Genomic DNA, 17302 nt, shown 5'->3' with positions numbered 1-17302 from the left:
CTAAAATCCTTGCATGCACCACAGCCAAACAGCTTTTCAACGTTACGAACAATCTACTAGGTAAAATGAAAAACACTCCTCTCCCTACAATATTTTCGGTGCAGGAACTCCCTCAAAAGTTTTCTGACTTCTTCACCGGCAAAATATCATGCATTCGTGAGAAGCTTGACTCTGTTGTGTCTCCTTCTTCATCCGTTAAAGAACGCGTGTACAGTTGTCCTGTTTTACATTGTTTCCAACCGGTTACTGAAGATTTTGTGAAGAAAGTGTGTCTGAGCGATTGTCCGAAATCCTGTGAGTTTGATCCTGCCCGTCTTCTTTGTTGGTTGAATGTATTGATGTTCTACTGCCACGTATTACTCATGTAATCAATTCTTCTTTACTGTCTGGTTGTTTCCCTGAAAGCTTCAAATCTGCTGTTGTACGTCCACTCATCAAGAAACCATCTTTGGATCATAATTGTTTGAAAAATTATCGACCTGTCTCTAATCTGTCATTTTTATCAAAATTGCTAGAGAAGATCATATTGCCTCAGCTCTTAGCTCATCTGGAACAGAACGGTTTACTTAATTCCCACCAGTCAGCTTATAGACGTGGTCATAGTTGCGAAACGGCCCTTCTTAGAATAGTGAATGATTTGCTTTCGGGATTTGATGAGGATAAGGTATCTGTTCTCGTTCTCTTAGATTTGTCAGCAGCTTTTGACGCTATCGACCACTCTATCCTCTTGAACAGACTTAAAACTTCCTTTGGTATTCGTGACACTGCACTAGCATGGATCACGTCTTACCTGTCAGATCGTACACAGAAAGTATTTGTAAATGGTAGATACTCTAAAGTATCTGCCTTACGATATGGTGTCCCACAGGGGTCCGTCCTAGGTCCTGTTCTTTTCGTGCTGTATGCGGCTCCTGTGTCGGATGTTATCAGTCATCATGCGATGTCGCATGAGAACTTTGCTGATGACACACAACTTTGTCAGTCGGCTTCCATAGCTGAATTTGATGCACTGGTGACTCAAACACAGGAGTGCATTGCTGGCCTAAAGGACTGAATGACTCTCAACAAGCTGCAGCTAAATGATGATAAGACTGAATTTGTGATAACCTGTCCAAAGAAGTTTCGTCAACATCCTTCCTTTCCTGACTCTGTTCTGATCAAAAGCACACCTGTTTCATTTTCTCCCTCTGTTCGCAGTCTTGGTGTAATCCTAGACCAGTCTCTTTCCTTCCAACAGCACATTTCGAATATCTGTAAAGTTGCCTGTTTGGAACTGCGTAGAATCAGCTCTATCCGCCACTATCTCTCAACCAATGCAACCAAGACACTTGTATGCTCTTTGGTTCTCTCAAGATTGGATTACTGCAACTCTCTTTTGGCCGGCCTTCCCAAATATCTATTAGACTCCAACGAATTCAGAATAACGCTGCCAGACTCATTTGCAGAGCTTAATTCGACCATGTTTCTCCTCTCCTTCAGTCTCTCCACTGGTTCCCTGTTTCTGATCGAATAGACTATAAGCTATCCACTCAAACCTTTTCTGCAGTCAACAGATCTGGCCCCAAGTATCTTTCTGAACTCCTCCATATCTATACCCCGTCTCACCAGCTCCGTTCTTCCTCTGATACTCGACTTCTCAGGATACCTCACGTTAGAAGTAAGACCAATGGACACAGATCGTTTTCTTTTCGATCGCCAAAGACGTGGAACAAGCTCCCCGATAACCTCCGTCATTCTGATTCCCTCGCATCTTTTAAATTTCGTCTCAAAACTCACCTTTTCCCTCAGCAATAAGTTCAATTGTGGCAGGTCCACTTCCTTTGCGTTACCTGTGCTTGACTATGTGTGTAGACATAATTATGTATGTGTACATAACTACATGCATGCATATGAATGTGTATTGTGTGTGCGTGTGTTTATGTAAGTTTGTGCCTGCCTGTGTGTGCGTATGTGTTAGGGTAGCTGTTAGATACACCTGTATGTTAAAATGTATGTATGCAGTGTGTGTGTGTGTGTGTGTGTGTGTGTGTGTGTGTGTGTGTAGTCACATTTTGGTGTGTGTATGTAACATTGATGTAATGTTTTATGTTAACAAAAGCGTTTTTGTAATGCACCTAGAGCAGATTTATGGATAGTGTGCTATATAAGTATCCATTATTATTATTATTATTATTATTATCCCCTGTCTGCTCCCCTCTTTCTTGGAATTGAACCACACTTTCGAACAACCAGAGTTTTTACACCTGTAATTGATGCTCCTATTCCTTGTTTGTTTTAAATTTGGTTGTGTGTTTTACAGATTAGTATTAATTAATATTGACTTCACCACCGCTTTTGTTTGATATGTTGTGCATGTGCATATACAATAAGGGTGCATGGGTGCGTGCATACGGGCGGGTGTGCGCGCACGCACGTGTATGTGTGTTTTAAATAGTGCGAAGTTAATGGGTTTTTCTTTTAACGGACTTGCTTTGCTATGACTGAGTTGAGTGTGATTTTGTGATAGATGTTGTATGCCACATTTCACCGCTTTGCTTGTAATATGTATGCATCACAGATTTCGCCACACTTAAGTTCTCTACTGAGATGATAATGTTATGATTCTGAATGCGCATCAAGATCCACGTCAGAAACTTCCAGTCGAATCTTTGGCGGTAAGTACTTTAATCACATTTTTCACGAATTTCATCTTCTCTTAAGTGAAATAGTCCTCAGAATAGTTGAAGCCTTCGCTGCACAACTTAAAATTGATGAACATCTCTTTACCCACCAAAAAAGGAAGCTATCATCAATCTATGGAACCAGGTGCGTAGTACGACGAAACACAGAATAAGAACAATTACACTAACTTGGGCACATCGACTGTTGGTAACTTGGGCAGGATGCTCATGTTTGCATGTAAGTGTGTTTGTATGCCTTTGCGTGTACAGGATATTACATGACAGATGAAATTACAAGAAAAGCTGTCGTGCGGTTTGACGGGCGCAACAGCCGAGTGGTTAAAGCGTTGGACTTTCAATTTGAGAATTCGGGATTCGAATCTCGGTAACGGCGCCCGGTGGGTAAAGGGTGGAGATTTTTCCGATCTCCCAGAACAACATCTGTGCAGACCTGCTTGTGCCTGAACCCCCTTCGTGTATATACGCAAGCAGAAGATCAAATACGCAAGTTAAAGATCCTGTAATCTATGTCAGCGTTCGGTGGGTTATGGAAACAAGAACATATATAGCATGCACACCTCCGAAAACGGAGTATGGCTGCCAACATAGCGGAGTAAAAACGGTCATACACGTAAAAGCCCATTCGTGTAGCCTACATACGAGTGAACGTGGGAGTTGCAGCCCACGAACGAAGAAGAGGTCTTGCGGTTTGTCTCCGTGACATACTGAGACGTGTTTTTTTTCTCTTATATTTTTTCATTTTACTTTTCGTTTGTCCAGGCAACCGCTTAGGTCCGGACGCATCTATGTGTCTGCACACAGCAAAATGTTACAGGCTGTTTTTATTCTGTCGTTAATTTGTTTATTTTGGAATGTCGGTAATTTGGGCGCATAACAGTCATGAAAGTATATCTAGCAAACTTGCTCACATTTCATGGAACGTGTGCTCAAATTCAGCTGCACGTGATGGTAAATTCAGTTGTTGTTTTTTTGAAAATCGAAAATATTCCGTTTTATCTCTTGTTTCTAAAGTTAATGAAAAATAAATCTATGAAACCTAAAGAATTTTTTGTTCTTTATTTGCTGAAATCTTATTCATGCATTTCTGTGTCGTAATTTTGGTTTAATCAATCAAGTTCCAGGTTAAGGTGTTGAAATTTTCATCAGTTCCCCTAATTATTGAAAGGAGGTAAGGGACGCTGCAAAATCATTCAGAGAACAATTTACACAGGCCTGATTATTTACTGCATATTATTCACGACTGACCATCAAAATCAGCAGATCTTCTTACATCTTCCCTATAACTTTGGGCTTGCAGTTACACTTAGCTCGAACTACGGATGTGTGTTTGAAGAGGGTTTTTCTTTTCGGTGTCAGTTTCAGTTGGCTGCAAAACTCCAATAATTTTCAGAGACGCAGAGTATATTATCACAGAATCAGACAACGTGTTGTTATTTTTGTCGTTCGTGCCGAAGACACATAGCTAAGAGAATTTCGAAGAGGCCAGGATATTTCGTCCAGTGATTTCAGTAGTGTACATACCTCAGGTTACTCTGACGTAAGTAACGGAGAAGACATCATGACCAAAATTTCTGTCCGATCCGTTGAACAAGTCAGAAAAAGACTTGTCAAAAGAGATTATCATGTTCAATACGCCCAAAAATGTGTAGCTGGAGTTGGTGTTGTTTTAAAACTATCTTCTTCTTCTTCTTCGTTCGTGGGCTGCAAATCCCACGTTCACTCGTATGTACATGAGTGGGTTTTTACGTGTATATCCGTTTTTACCCCGCCATGTAGGCAGCCATACTTTGTTTTCGGGGGTGGGCATACTGGATGTGTTCTTGTTTCCATAACCCACCGAACGCTGAAATGGAATACAGGATCTTCAACGTGCATATTTGGTCTTCTGCTTGAGTATACACACGAAGGGGGTTCAGGCACAAGCAGGTCTGCACAGATGTTGACATGGGATATCGGAAAAATCTCCACCCTTTACCCACCAGATGCCGTTACCGAGCTTCGTACTCGGGACCTTCAGATTGAAAGTCCAATGCATTAACCATTCGGAAAGTCGTGATGCAGACATGAAAGGTTTTAAACTTTGACAGATCAATATTATGGTCGGGTGCTGTTCACTGAGGAGTGCTGGTTTCGTCCACAGCTAGATTTTCCTGTTCGTGTCTTCCAAGGCCCCTGTTTAACATGTCCAGCGAGCTTTGAAGGAGATAACATGTCCTGATGAAGGCTCTGTCATCATGTTCAGTTTATATTTCTGTGCTTCCTTTCATGACGTGGGTGGCGGGATTCATGTGATGTGCAGGTCTTATTGATTCGAAAGTAATTCTGCTATCCTGTTCAGTTTGCGAACCAGTTCATATCTTATTTATTGTTTTGGACTTGGAACAAAGCTGTAGTTGTCAAAAGAAACGGTTCTATTATTTAGAATGCTCTTAAGAAATGAAGTCTTTTGTTTTTCAATCAAAATGTCGAGCATGCCAAGAGTTCAGTTATCATTATGATACAATACTTTTCTGTTCCATGTTCTGAAAAAAAAAGATAAATATTTTCCTTTACAAATTAACCAATAGTTTTTGTGTGTGCTAGATTCTTACTCAGCTAACAGAATAAAAAAGATATACTGTGGCTGCAGAGTACAACACAGTTTCAGTTTGTCAAGGAGGCGTGAAACCATATACGCTACACCACATCTGCTAGGCAGATGCCTGACGAACAGCAAAACTCAACGCGTTTAGTCATAGGCATACATATCTGTGTACCTATCAGTGTGGATTTATCCTACTAAATGTTGCCACAGGACAACACTTATGTTGCCGTGGGTTCTTTTTCAGTGCGCAAAGTGCGTGCCGCACACGGGACCTTGGATTATCGTGTCATCCCAATGACTAGACGCTCAGTTTGATTTTCCAGTCAAACGTGGGTGAAAGAACGAGACAGGGATTCGAACCCAGACCTTCACGGACACTGGATACGCATTTTAATCAGTCTGCCGACAAATCCGAATGCAGTGACGCCTTCTTAAGAACCTGAAACTGAAACAGAGAACAAAACAATGCTGAATAAAACAGACTGTTAAGAGCTCAATGCTCCATGACTTATAGGGGCGCGACACATGGTCTGTGGTCTCGAAGTTGATTGGTCCTCTAAAATTGCGGGCAATAAAACGAAGCGAGACATGCGGAACATGCGAAACTGCATGCTTCGTTTTTTTTTGTTTTTGTTGTTGTTGTTTTGTTTTTTTCGACTTTTTGCTTCATATTTTGGTTTTCATTTTGTGTTTACGAAGGCACTTCATTGTGCAGTGACTGGTTGCAGCAATGGAGGCTATTGTTATTGTTTTAGATTTTAGACATGCAGTTGTACACACACACACACACACACACACACACACACACACACACACACACTTTTGCCTCTCAAGTTTCCAGTATCGCATCCACCAGATCTCTTTATTCCACGTCAAATCTTACTGGCACTGAAAAGAAGATTATTCTTCCTTCTCTTCACACTTCATCTTAACTTCCCTGTGTCCTCTTTCTTTTTCAACAAAGTCCAAACCATTCGTACCAACTTAGAGTTGGACCAAACACCTTTCCTCCCTGATTGTCAGTCCAATCCTCTCCCATACAAGCTCAGCACGCGCAGGTGCCCATTTAATTATTTTTCATATCCTCATCCAAAGTATTTCAGGAAACTGGGGGCGGGGAAAACTACAGAAACATCAAATGCATCTTGTAATTACAACTTGATTTGTTTTATTCAGCTGTAATCAGTTCAGTATCCTATATATTTTCGTCAATAATTCAGTCCAGTTTAGTTGCTGAAGGAGGCGTCACTGCGTTCAGACGAATCCATATATGCTACACCACATCTGCAAAGCAGATGTCTGACCAGCAACGTAACCCAACGCAGTTTGTCAGACCTCGAGGGGAAAATAGAAAAAAAAGAAAAGAAGAAAAATAGTTGAAATAACTAAATAAAAGAATAATGATAGTGATAATGATGATAATCATGCCGTGAAAATGATAAAAATGATAATAATAACAATGGAAATTTAAAGAAAGAAGAAGAAAATTGAAATAACAAGTAAAAGAATAATGACTGTGATGATAATGATAATTATGATAATAATGATAAAAATAAACATCTATCAAAATAGATATACAAATACATTAATAATAATGATGACGATGGTAATAAAAGGTAAGTACTTTAAAGTACAGTGCAGTGAAAGATAAATAGAAGGCAAAAGATTGAAATAAAAACACGAAAGAAAACGGGACTCGTTCAGTAAAATCATACATGCGCGCGCGCGCGCGCGCGCACACACACACACACATATATAGAGGCACAAATGAAATGCAATAATTTGTAGTCTCATAGACATGAAAGCCACAAACAAATGTACACGCATATTAACACAACGCATAAAAGCACACGATTCCCAACACACACATACACACACACGCACGCACACGCACACAGACTGAGAGTCTTCATTCCCCATCTCTCCCCCCTCCCCCAAATACAACCAAAGGTAATTTCAAACTGATTTGAAATTGATGAACAAGAACCTTCACAACAAATAAGAACTGACCTCAAAATCCAGGCGAGTGAGAGAGGCACCAGCAGCTACTAGCATGTGACAGATAGTTCGTCGTTGATACCACGCTGCCTTGTGAAGCGCTGTCTGCCCCCTGAAACAGGTATGCCTGATGAAGAGTGGTATAACAGCTGCGTTATTGTGTTATCATTTTCACTATTTACACAGTTCCAAACTCTTATAAGAACTTCTGCAAACGGCCCATAGTGACGGAAACATCAGTCGGCAATCTTGATGACTTTACACAGTTGTACCTGTGTTGTTCACGTGTGTGTTTACATTCAACATGAGTCTACTAACGGTTTCGACCGTCCGTGTGTGTGTGTTTGTGTGTAACTGTATGCATGTATGTATGTAACGTCAGAATATGGCGATCAGGACAGCTGCACCACACCGCCGCTCAGTTCATCAAACCATCCAGAGTTAAGGCAGTTTATACTCTGTGTCCACTATTCCAAGTATGCATACATGCTCGTCTTCCGCCTCAAAGTCTGTTTCATCACTTTCTCTCCTTCATGTTTTTGTTTCAGTCCTGTCACAATTCACAGGTTTCATCCATTGCTTGCACTTCACACTAAAATCTGCACCTTGCGAAGACAGGGATCGCCTTTGGTTGCACGTATTCCTGGAAACGATCTTAAAAGTTCTGCAGCCTTTCTTGTTCCTCTTCAGTCAGTTGCAACGCACTTATTTGTATTGATATTTCTTTTTAACACAACAGATTTCTCTGTGTGAAATTCGGGCTGCACTCCCCAGGGAGAGCGCGTCGCTACACTACAGTGCCACCCATTTTTGACCCACTTGTGTAAACAAAGTGAGTCTATGTTTTAACCCGGTGTTCGGTTGTCTCTCTCTCTCTCTCTCTCTCTCTCTGTGTGTGTGTGTGTGTGTGTGTGTGTCCGTGGTAAACATTGCCATTTTCTCTGCAAATCCTTTGTCAGTTGACACAATGGCATAAAAATTGGGAAAATTCAGTTCTTTCCAGCCATCTTGTTTAAAACAATACTGCACCTCTGGGATGGGCACAATAAAAATTAAAAAAAGAAGCCAAATTATATGCAAACTGAATTTACTGTTATATTTTTTTTCTCTCTAAACTTGGCACTTTGATCTGATATTCTGACACAACAACAAGAGCAGTCATTTTTTATCATTTTTTGTTCAAACAGGAACTTCTTTTGCTAAGCATGGAAGTTATATTTATTTTGCAAGTCTTCGGTGCAGATAGTAAAAAGGGGAAATTAATCTGTAATTAATGCTAGGGGGGTTAATTTGCTTTAAACTGATCTTTCTCATCTTAAACATTACATTTTGAAAATTATACTCAATACATAAAAAGCTTGTGTGTTTTACTCTTAGTGTTCAGGGCTTTCACTATGTTCATTCGCCCAAGTGGTCTTTTTCGGAAAATACTAAAATCAATACTGCAAGTGGACTTTATAGATCTATTGTCTGAGCCCTGAAGGTCATGGGCAAAAATCAATTGCGCACACATATTTCTACATAATTATTCAAAGCGCGTGCTCGCAACATCGAAGGGCGACATTTTGTTTCCGTTAAATATTTATTCAGAGACAGATTTGTGAACGCCTCATCACTTACTGGATTATGCCCCAAACTGCCATAAAAACATCAACAAAATCAGTCGGAATTCACAGTTAAAAATAATAAATCATGAGAGTTAACACCCTTGATGAAAAGTATAAATGTCCAGTCTTGACTTTTCTCAAAATTAAGTCCTTTTCACTTCATACGACGTTTAGAAGTACTCGTACTTGGCTCTACATGCTATTAGTTTAACAAAATACTCAATTTCCATATCAACTTTAAAACAATAAAATTAGATGGCAAAATGGGTCGTCATTTACCCCGAGACTGATGTCATCATGCTTGTAGCAGACGATGCTTGTTACACACTGTGTTCGACAACACATGAAGGCGGTAGAGAAGGGAAAAAAGAACAACAACAGCATAGACAGCAACCACTGATGAAGTCAGTTAGCCATCCACCCTCAAAACTGACCAGTCTGACAACTCCCCACTGTCTCAGTTTCTGCATCAGCGGCAGACTACCCCGGGCCTGCACTACAAAAACGACACACAGCTATCCTGAACAACAGATCCAGTCAACTTGATATCATCTTTATAATCCAGATCAGAACATGTGTGGGTTGAATCAGTATTTTTTCATATCATACAATTTAATATAGATCTGAATACTATGGCATGTCTTGTGAATTTGAACTTTGATATTGAATTTCTTCAAACTCGCTCACACACACACACACACATGAGAGAGAGAGAGAGACAGAGAGAGAGAGAGAGAGAGAGCAAGAAAAAAAATCTTTATACATGAGGATACATAAATATTTATTAAATGAAAGAGTTGTTTGTTGTGCTCACATGTGTGCGTGCGTGTGTGTGTGTGTGTGTGTGAGAGAGAGAGGTTCTGTAACAAAATAGATTCAAATGTGGAATGTATTCACTGAATTAGATGTGTATGAGAAAGAGACAGACAGAGATTACAAGATAAAATTCTTTATTCATGAGGATAATGGATATATGATAAATGAAAGTGTTGTGTTTATATATATATATATATTTATATATATATATATATTTAAAAAAGCAAGTGTGAGTTAGAAACGATTTTTTTCCTTTGTGACTATAATTTTGAAAAAAAAGTGAACAAAAAAATAAATAAATAAATAAAATAAACAATGTGAAATCCAACACAACTTTGTGTGGTCTATATTTTCTATGTTGGGAGATGCACATGACTTTTGTTTTGTAATCGATTTTTTGTGTGTTTTGATTCAATTGTTGTAGTAAGTGCATGTCACAAGTGAGTCTTGAAGGCCTTGCCTCTCTTGTTTGTATTTTTTCCTGCGTGCAGTTTTATTTGTTTTTCCTATCAAAGTGGATTTTTCTACAGAATTTGGCCAGGAACAACCCTTTTGTTGCCGTGGGTTCTTTTGTTGCTGCACACGGGACCTCGGTTTATCGTCTCATCCGAATGACTAGCGTCCAGACCACCACTCAAGATCTAGTGGAGGGGGAGAAAATATCGGCGGCTGAGCCGTGATTCGAACCAGCGCGCTCAGATTCTCTCGCTTCCAAGGCGGACGCGTTACCTCTAGGCTATCATATCATAACATCAATATCAAGGCGTGCAGGCCTGACAAGGCCTTTTGCCCGCTTGAAGTGGGGAAGAAAAACAGAGTCTCCACATATGTCTGGTGCATTTTTCAACATTGAGTGCGCAATGCTTGAAAAATCAATAAATATGTAAATGAGTTTTGTATTTAAAATTTTTTAAATGAATATCAAAATATTTTTTAAATGTATTCACTGTTCCTGTGGAAACAACGTCTTGTGACAAATTATTCCAAACATTTGTTACTCTGTTAGTAAAGAAATGTGCAAATCCGGAAGTTTTTACTGAAACTTTTAATAGTTTGTAGGAATGGCTTCTTGTGGCACTGTTCTCATTCAATGTAAACAAAGAGTTTATAGTTCTGCTATCACATAATCCATGTGTCATTTTATACATCGCTATTAAATCACCACACAGTCTTCTACATTCTAAACTACGTAACTGAAGTGCTTGCAACCTATTTTCATAGTCCATATCAGCAAAGCCAATGATTCTTTTAGTAAATCTTCGTTGAACATTTTCAATACTGTCTATATGTTTCACTAAACCTGTATTCCAAACAATATTCCCATATTCTAAGACTGGCCTGACTAATGACTTAAATAATGACACCATTATGTCTTTTTTACACTGTATATTTCCAACGAACATTCCAGTCAATCTATTGGCTTTTTTTTAATGGTTTCATTAACATGAACATCAAAAGAGAGACCAGAGTCAACAATGACTCCAAGATCTCTCTCCGATGAAGTCTGCTGCAAGTCCGTACCATCCATATAATACTTATAATGTGGATTATTTCTGCCTACGTGTAAAACTTTACATTTATTGCTATTAAATTTAATTTGCCATTTATCAGTCCAGTGTACTAAATTATCAATACTAACTTGTAATTTCAATCTACCAACATCGGAATCTACTTCCTCATATATCTTTGTATCATCTGCAAAGATTTTCACAAAACAGTCTAGTATGTCAGGCATGTTATTTATAAAATATACAAAGAGTGTGGGCCCCAAGACACTGCCTTGAGGAACACCACTACTCACCTTAACAGGACACGATGACTCTACTGATACATACCGTGTTCTCTCATATAAGACGTCTTTTATCCATTCCAACAATTTACCACAAATACCGTACCATTGCAATTTAACAATTAACCTATTATGTGGAACTTTATTGAACGCCTTCTGTAAGTCCAGATAAATTGCATCCATTGGTTTATTGTTTTCAAGTGACTGCATCCAGTCATGTACAGTATTCAACAACTGAGTCACACAGGATCTACCACTGGTAAAGCCAAACTGATAATCAGACAGTAAGTCGTTATCAATCAAATGTATCACGTATAAAACCTTCAAAAACTTTACATACAACCGATGTCAAACTTACTGGTCGATAGTTTCCAGGGTCTTGTTTGTTACCTTTCTTAAATATTAATTTTACTTCTGCTACTTTCCATGCCTGTGGGATCTTACCATGTGATACAATCTTAACAAACAGAATCTTTAAGGGAATAGCTAAACTATTATGAAATTCTTTTAGCAAATAAGGGTGTATTCCATCAGGACCAATGGCTTTATTTACCTTTAACTGTGAAAGTTTGTCACTAATCATCTTTTCTGAAACTTCAACATAACCTGTTGAAGCCTTGCATTCTGACTCAAAAGAAGGAATATTGGTGACATCTTCCACTGTGAAAACACTAGAGAAAAATAAATTTAGGACCTCAGCCTTTTCTTTGTCATTGTTAGTTAAAGTTCCACCAGGTGTGCTTAAGTTCGGAATTATCTCCTTTGGTTTAGTTTGTGATGCAATATAATTAAACAGTCTCTTTGGGTCACTTTTAATGTTCTTTGCAATAGACATCTTTTTTTCCTTGTTAGCTTTTCGTAATGTCCTCTTAACCTGATTCCGAGCACATGCATAAGCATTATAATTTTCAATCGTCCTGTACTTCTTATACCATCTGAAGGTCCTTCTTTTCAATCGTATCTTTTCCAAAACAGAAAGTGGGACAGTCTTTTTGTAACTTTTGTTTCCAGTCCAAAACTCTTTAGATGGCACATACTTATCTTGTAATTCCTTCAATTTATCAGTACTGCAAGACCAGCACTCATCCACAGATTTGAGTTCCAAAGTCTCTTTCCAATTTATGTCATCCAATGCATGCCTCATTGTCTCATAATCACCTTTAACATAAAAATAGCGTATGCCTTTCGACTTATCAGGTAGTGGAATACCAATATCAACTTCAAAAGTAATACTAGAGAGGTGACTTTTACCTATAGGGGGATAATATAAAACATTGTAAACCAAGTCATCTCTGTTTGCTAAAACTAAATCCAAAATATTTGCTGTTTGATTACCACGGAAATGTGTTGGTTCCGTAAGAAACTGTACCACAAAATTATCTTGCAATACTTCCAGAAATTTTGAAGCAGGATGGTCTATGTGTTTGATACACACTTCTTGTTCCCAATCGATATCTGGATAATTAAAATCACCCATCAACACTTTCTTACCTGTGCCTTCAAAAAACAGTGATACACATTTAATTAATTTCTTATTTTCTTCTAATGAACTACTGGGAGATCTATATGCAACTCCAACTTTTAATTCCTCATTATCAAGTGCAATGGAGCAGAAGACAGAGGGACTGAAGACTTCTTCCAGCTGTGTATTACATACCACATTCAGATTTGTCTTTGCAAACAAGCCTACCCCCCGCCCAGCCTCATTAGTATATAAAACATATCCACCAATTACATGTTCCCATCCACAGTCAGGTCTCAGGGTCTTTGGCTTCAGTTCAGTAACTGCAGTAATGTCAGGATTTAAATCCCAAGCCAAGGCATTCAGTTCTTGTTTTTTGTTTCCAATACTATCAGCGTAACTTCAGACCTTCAGGACTGTAACTATCACCCCTTACATTACCATTACTCTTGTTGTTTGTAACTTTCAAATCTTTTTATTTGCACTATTTACATTATTTACAGCATTTCTTTTGGTATTCTTGAGTCAGTGCTCTGAGCTTGGTACCCCAGTGTTACCAGCTCTGTCATTTTCATCCTGGCCGGGTTTGGGTCTGGGAATGATTTTGCCATTTCTGATGATGACATCCAGTCCTTCCTCTTCCCTCTGCCTTTTCATCTCCATGTACAGTTTCTTGTCACCTTCTCTTTGTTTTTTGGTCTTATCTGGTACAATAACCATTTTGCGGAAAGACTGTTTCTCGTTGTTTCTGAGGTATTTTGATTTGTTATGGACCATCTCTTTGGAACTAACATCAGGGAAACTTATTTTGATTGGTCTGGGCTTCCTGGCAGAATTTTTCTCAGGCTTTCTTCCCAGACGCATGACCTTAAATTCTGCTAGTTTTGGTGCCACATCAGGGCAAATCTCTTGGCACACTTCCTTCATAAGTGCCCCATCCGTTTCCCTTTCTTTTCCCCCTGTGAAATCATTTTCATCAACATTGAAAAGGACCAAATTGTTCTTTCGCATGTCCCTTTCTTTCTCCTCTTCAAAGTATTCTTGAATCTGAGCCTTAATTTGCTCATTGATGCTTCCTCCTGTACTCTCCACTCCACTTACCTTCCCCCTTTGTCGCCGACCCGCAGCATTAAGTAGAAGCATTTCGCTTCTTCTGACTTCTGCTTCAAAGGTCCTTTGAACATGTAACCTGCACTTCTATTCGTCGACCAGGACGCCTGCTTCCCAACTGGATTGGGGACAAACTGCATCCATTTTGCGATGATTGTAGAAATCATTCATTCCGCAGTAACACCATTAGATGTTGGAAGTTTAGCGTAACATTCATTGCCGTTGAACACCATCTTGGTTCTACCCTATGGGCAATTACTTCGACAACTCTTATACATTCCTCTTATGGGTCGTGCGCGCGTGGCTGAAGCCTGTGTTGTGAAATACGCAGTAGCAGACGTCAGTCACTTCGGGACTGCAGTCCCAAGGGGCGGTCACTCAGGACTGCAAGGGGGCGCTTGTAGATCAACGGCTGACTGTCCACAACAAGACGCCTCAAGGCTCTTCGACAAACCAACCAGACACCCCGAACACCAACTCTAGTCCACACCAACAACCTGCGTGAGCCGCAACCTCCCCTGTCACGCCAACGAACCTTCAGAGTCTACACAGCTGGTCGTGAGGCGCTCACGCAGTACACGGCGGACTGAGCTGAGCCGGCACACAGAATAACGGTCACTGCCTGCACTACGCTGCTATCATATAAGCGAATTATCTCTCATATTCCCAAAGTTGTACGTGGGCCAGGGTTATCTTAACACTTCAGTAGGTCTTACGGCACTTTAATGGTGTCAAAAGTGGGATAGTTCGATCTAATAAAAAATAAAATAAAATAAAATAATAAATAAATAAATAAAAACTAATGATTTGACACCAAGGCCGTTTAGATATGTGCGAAAAAGGTCAACAGCAACTAAAGTGAGCAACAACAAACTAAAGTCACAAGTTATGACTATTGTTTTGTGGATGCTAAGAAGTTTTATGGAAGAAAAAAAAAACAGTTGAAAAACTTGGTTTTAAGTAAAAACATCATATGATCCTGAGTCAGAATTGCCTTATTGTTTGTTGATTTGTGCAGGATGTCACCGCTCAAGAATTATCGACAAAAGAAAGTCCATACATAAAAGAAATAACTAAAAGGTAAGTCAATAACCAAAAAATAAGTCTATCAAGATGGCTTCCCGCTTTTATTGTTATTATTATTATTATCATTATTATGGTTATGAGCATTTACGCCTAATCTTGAAAATAAGCCCTTGGCGTTTACAAACAGAACACATATGTAAATATCAAAAAGGAAAAATTGAAAACAAGATACCAAACATTATGTAGAATTATTCATCCCCCCCCCCCACACACACACACACAATACACACAAGCACACGCGCACGCACACACAAAAGTCACAGCACATGATAGTAAATAGTGCAGAATCAAAAATGAAACCAACAAAATATGAAACTATCAATAGAGCTTCCCCGCATGAGATAGTGGAAAGGATTCCAGAGGTATGGGCTAAGAAGGCATGGCAGTTGGTGCGGTTAAGGGAAAAATATGGGGGGATAAATCCTAAGATGCTGGAGGCGTTGGTAAGGGGGTTGGATGACTCCCTCCTGTCACAAGTATATATTATGATGAGCCAGCACAAGAAGGAGAGAAAGGGGACATGGGTGACTGCTGGAGCCCTTGCTCCACCTTTTGGCCCCGAACACCCGTTCAGCACCATTAAAGGGACTTGACCTGGGAGCTCCCTGCAATGCCCACAACAGACCCAGGCAGTGGAGTAGGCATGGGAGAGCCCACACAAGAAGAAAGTGCTGCGCGTGGAGGGACGCCAGTACACAGGGAAGGCTGGGCCATGGACGCCCAGCACCAGGATCAAGTGTAGGATTCCATCACACCATTCCGGGTCAACCAGCCCAAACTGTCATCTTTGCAGGGAACCAGAAGAAGGGACCATCACACGAAGAGGTAACAAGAGTCAGCCACTGACTCTGAGTCTAGTTCTGATAGCCACCCTTCCCTTCGTCATAGACCCCATATCCTGCTGGAGTGGGAGGACAGTGTGAGGGGGGTCAGGATGGGTACATTACTAACAGTGGTTCCTACCCGTGTTCTTGGTGGATTGTCCACGCCGTGGGAGAGTGTACCTTGTGGCTACGAACTAAGAAGGGTAGGCGCATCCCTTGCTGCGCGACTTAAGTCCGTAAGGAATGAGACAGCAGTGGTGATGTGAGGTGAAACTCTGGAGACCCTGACCGTGAATCCCAGTGTTCTCCTAGGACGGGTGTCACGTATGGCCGGAACAGAGAGGGAGGTTGCACCACCAGCCGAGAAACCCAGAGATGGGACAGTAGAGGCGCCGGAAGGTGCGTATGACCATCTGTTGGCCGTAGGGGAAACCCAAACACTGCCAAAAAATCTGTTGTATGACAGCCAGACCAGTTGGCTGTCGTTCAGGCAGAAATTTGACAGCTACCAGTGGAATGAGGAGGAATGCAGGAACTACCTTGAATGGAACCTTGAAGGAAAGGCCCTGGACTTACTCACTATGACAGCCAGAACGAGCGGGGACTTCACTTTTACAGAGATGATGGTCAAGCTAGAGGGACGGTTTGGCATGAATGAGCTGGCTGAAACGGCTCGGACCAAATTTCAGTATGCTGCCCAGCACCCCGATGAGTCATTTGAAGATTGCGCAGACTGGGTGATGACCCTGGCAACCCCTGCTTTCAGGGGACTCCCTGAAGGATATTGCCAGGCAGAGAGCATCAGCAGGTTCTGCCATGGGTGTATCGACCGTGAGGCGGGGAAATATGTCTGCCTTGAAAAACTATCCACGACGGAGGAGGCCTTGGAAAAAAGAAAGCAGTTCAAACATATCTCCATCGCCATGCATAGCTCAAAAGCCAGATCGAGGGAAAAGCCGCAAGTCTGTGCTGTGGAGACAACAAGCCAGGTCCAAAATGACCTTAAGTTTCTACGTTTCTTCAGTTTCTTTACGTGGCGCTGTTTGTGCTGCTTCCAACCTCAACACACGTGTTCATGCTGACATTTTGACTCCCCGTGACGTCCCCTCTGATGACATTTTTCTGATGACAACTGTAATGTATCCCCCGTGATAACCTCTGTTTCGCTTCCTACTCCTCCCACACCTGTTTCAACTCTCGAACCTTTCTCTTCCTTCCCACTTTCCTCCACTGCTCAGTCACCGTCTTCTCCTTCCACTGTCTGCCTGACTCACCTGATTCACCATTAAATTCCTCTCTTTATGCCTCTGATCTCTTTCGCGCCCGTCTGTTCAATGCTCAATCT

At 40.6% G+C, this 17302-nt stretch overlaps 1 protein-coding gene across 1 annotated transcript in view; it reads right to left on the bottom strand.

Moving 5' to 3' along the window:
• LOC143298072 (diacylglycerol kinase zeta-like) overlaps window positions 1–17302 on the bottom strand; it is a 275075-nt gene that overhangs the window by 39066 nt on the left and 218707 nt on the right. The window contains exon 26 of the mRNA XM_076610749.1: window positions 7276–7375. Within this exon, the coding sequence (XP_076466864.1) occupies window positions 7276–7375 (100 nt within the window). The remainder of the gene's footprint in view (window positions 1–7275; window positions 7376–17302) is intronic.

The sequence above is a fragment of the Babylonia areolata genome, chromosome 23 (assembly GCF_041734735.1).
Source record: "Babylonia areolata isolate BAREFJ2019XMU chromosome 23, ASM4173473v1, whole genome shotgun sequence".
Taxonomy (NCBI): Eukaryota; Metazoa; Mollusca; class Gastropoda; order Neogastropoda; family Buccinidae; genus Babylonia; species Babylonia areolata.
This window is presented reverse-complemented; position numbering and strand designations above follow the sequence as displayed.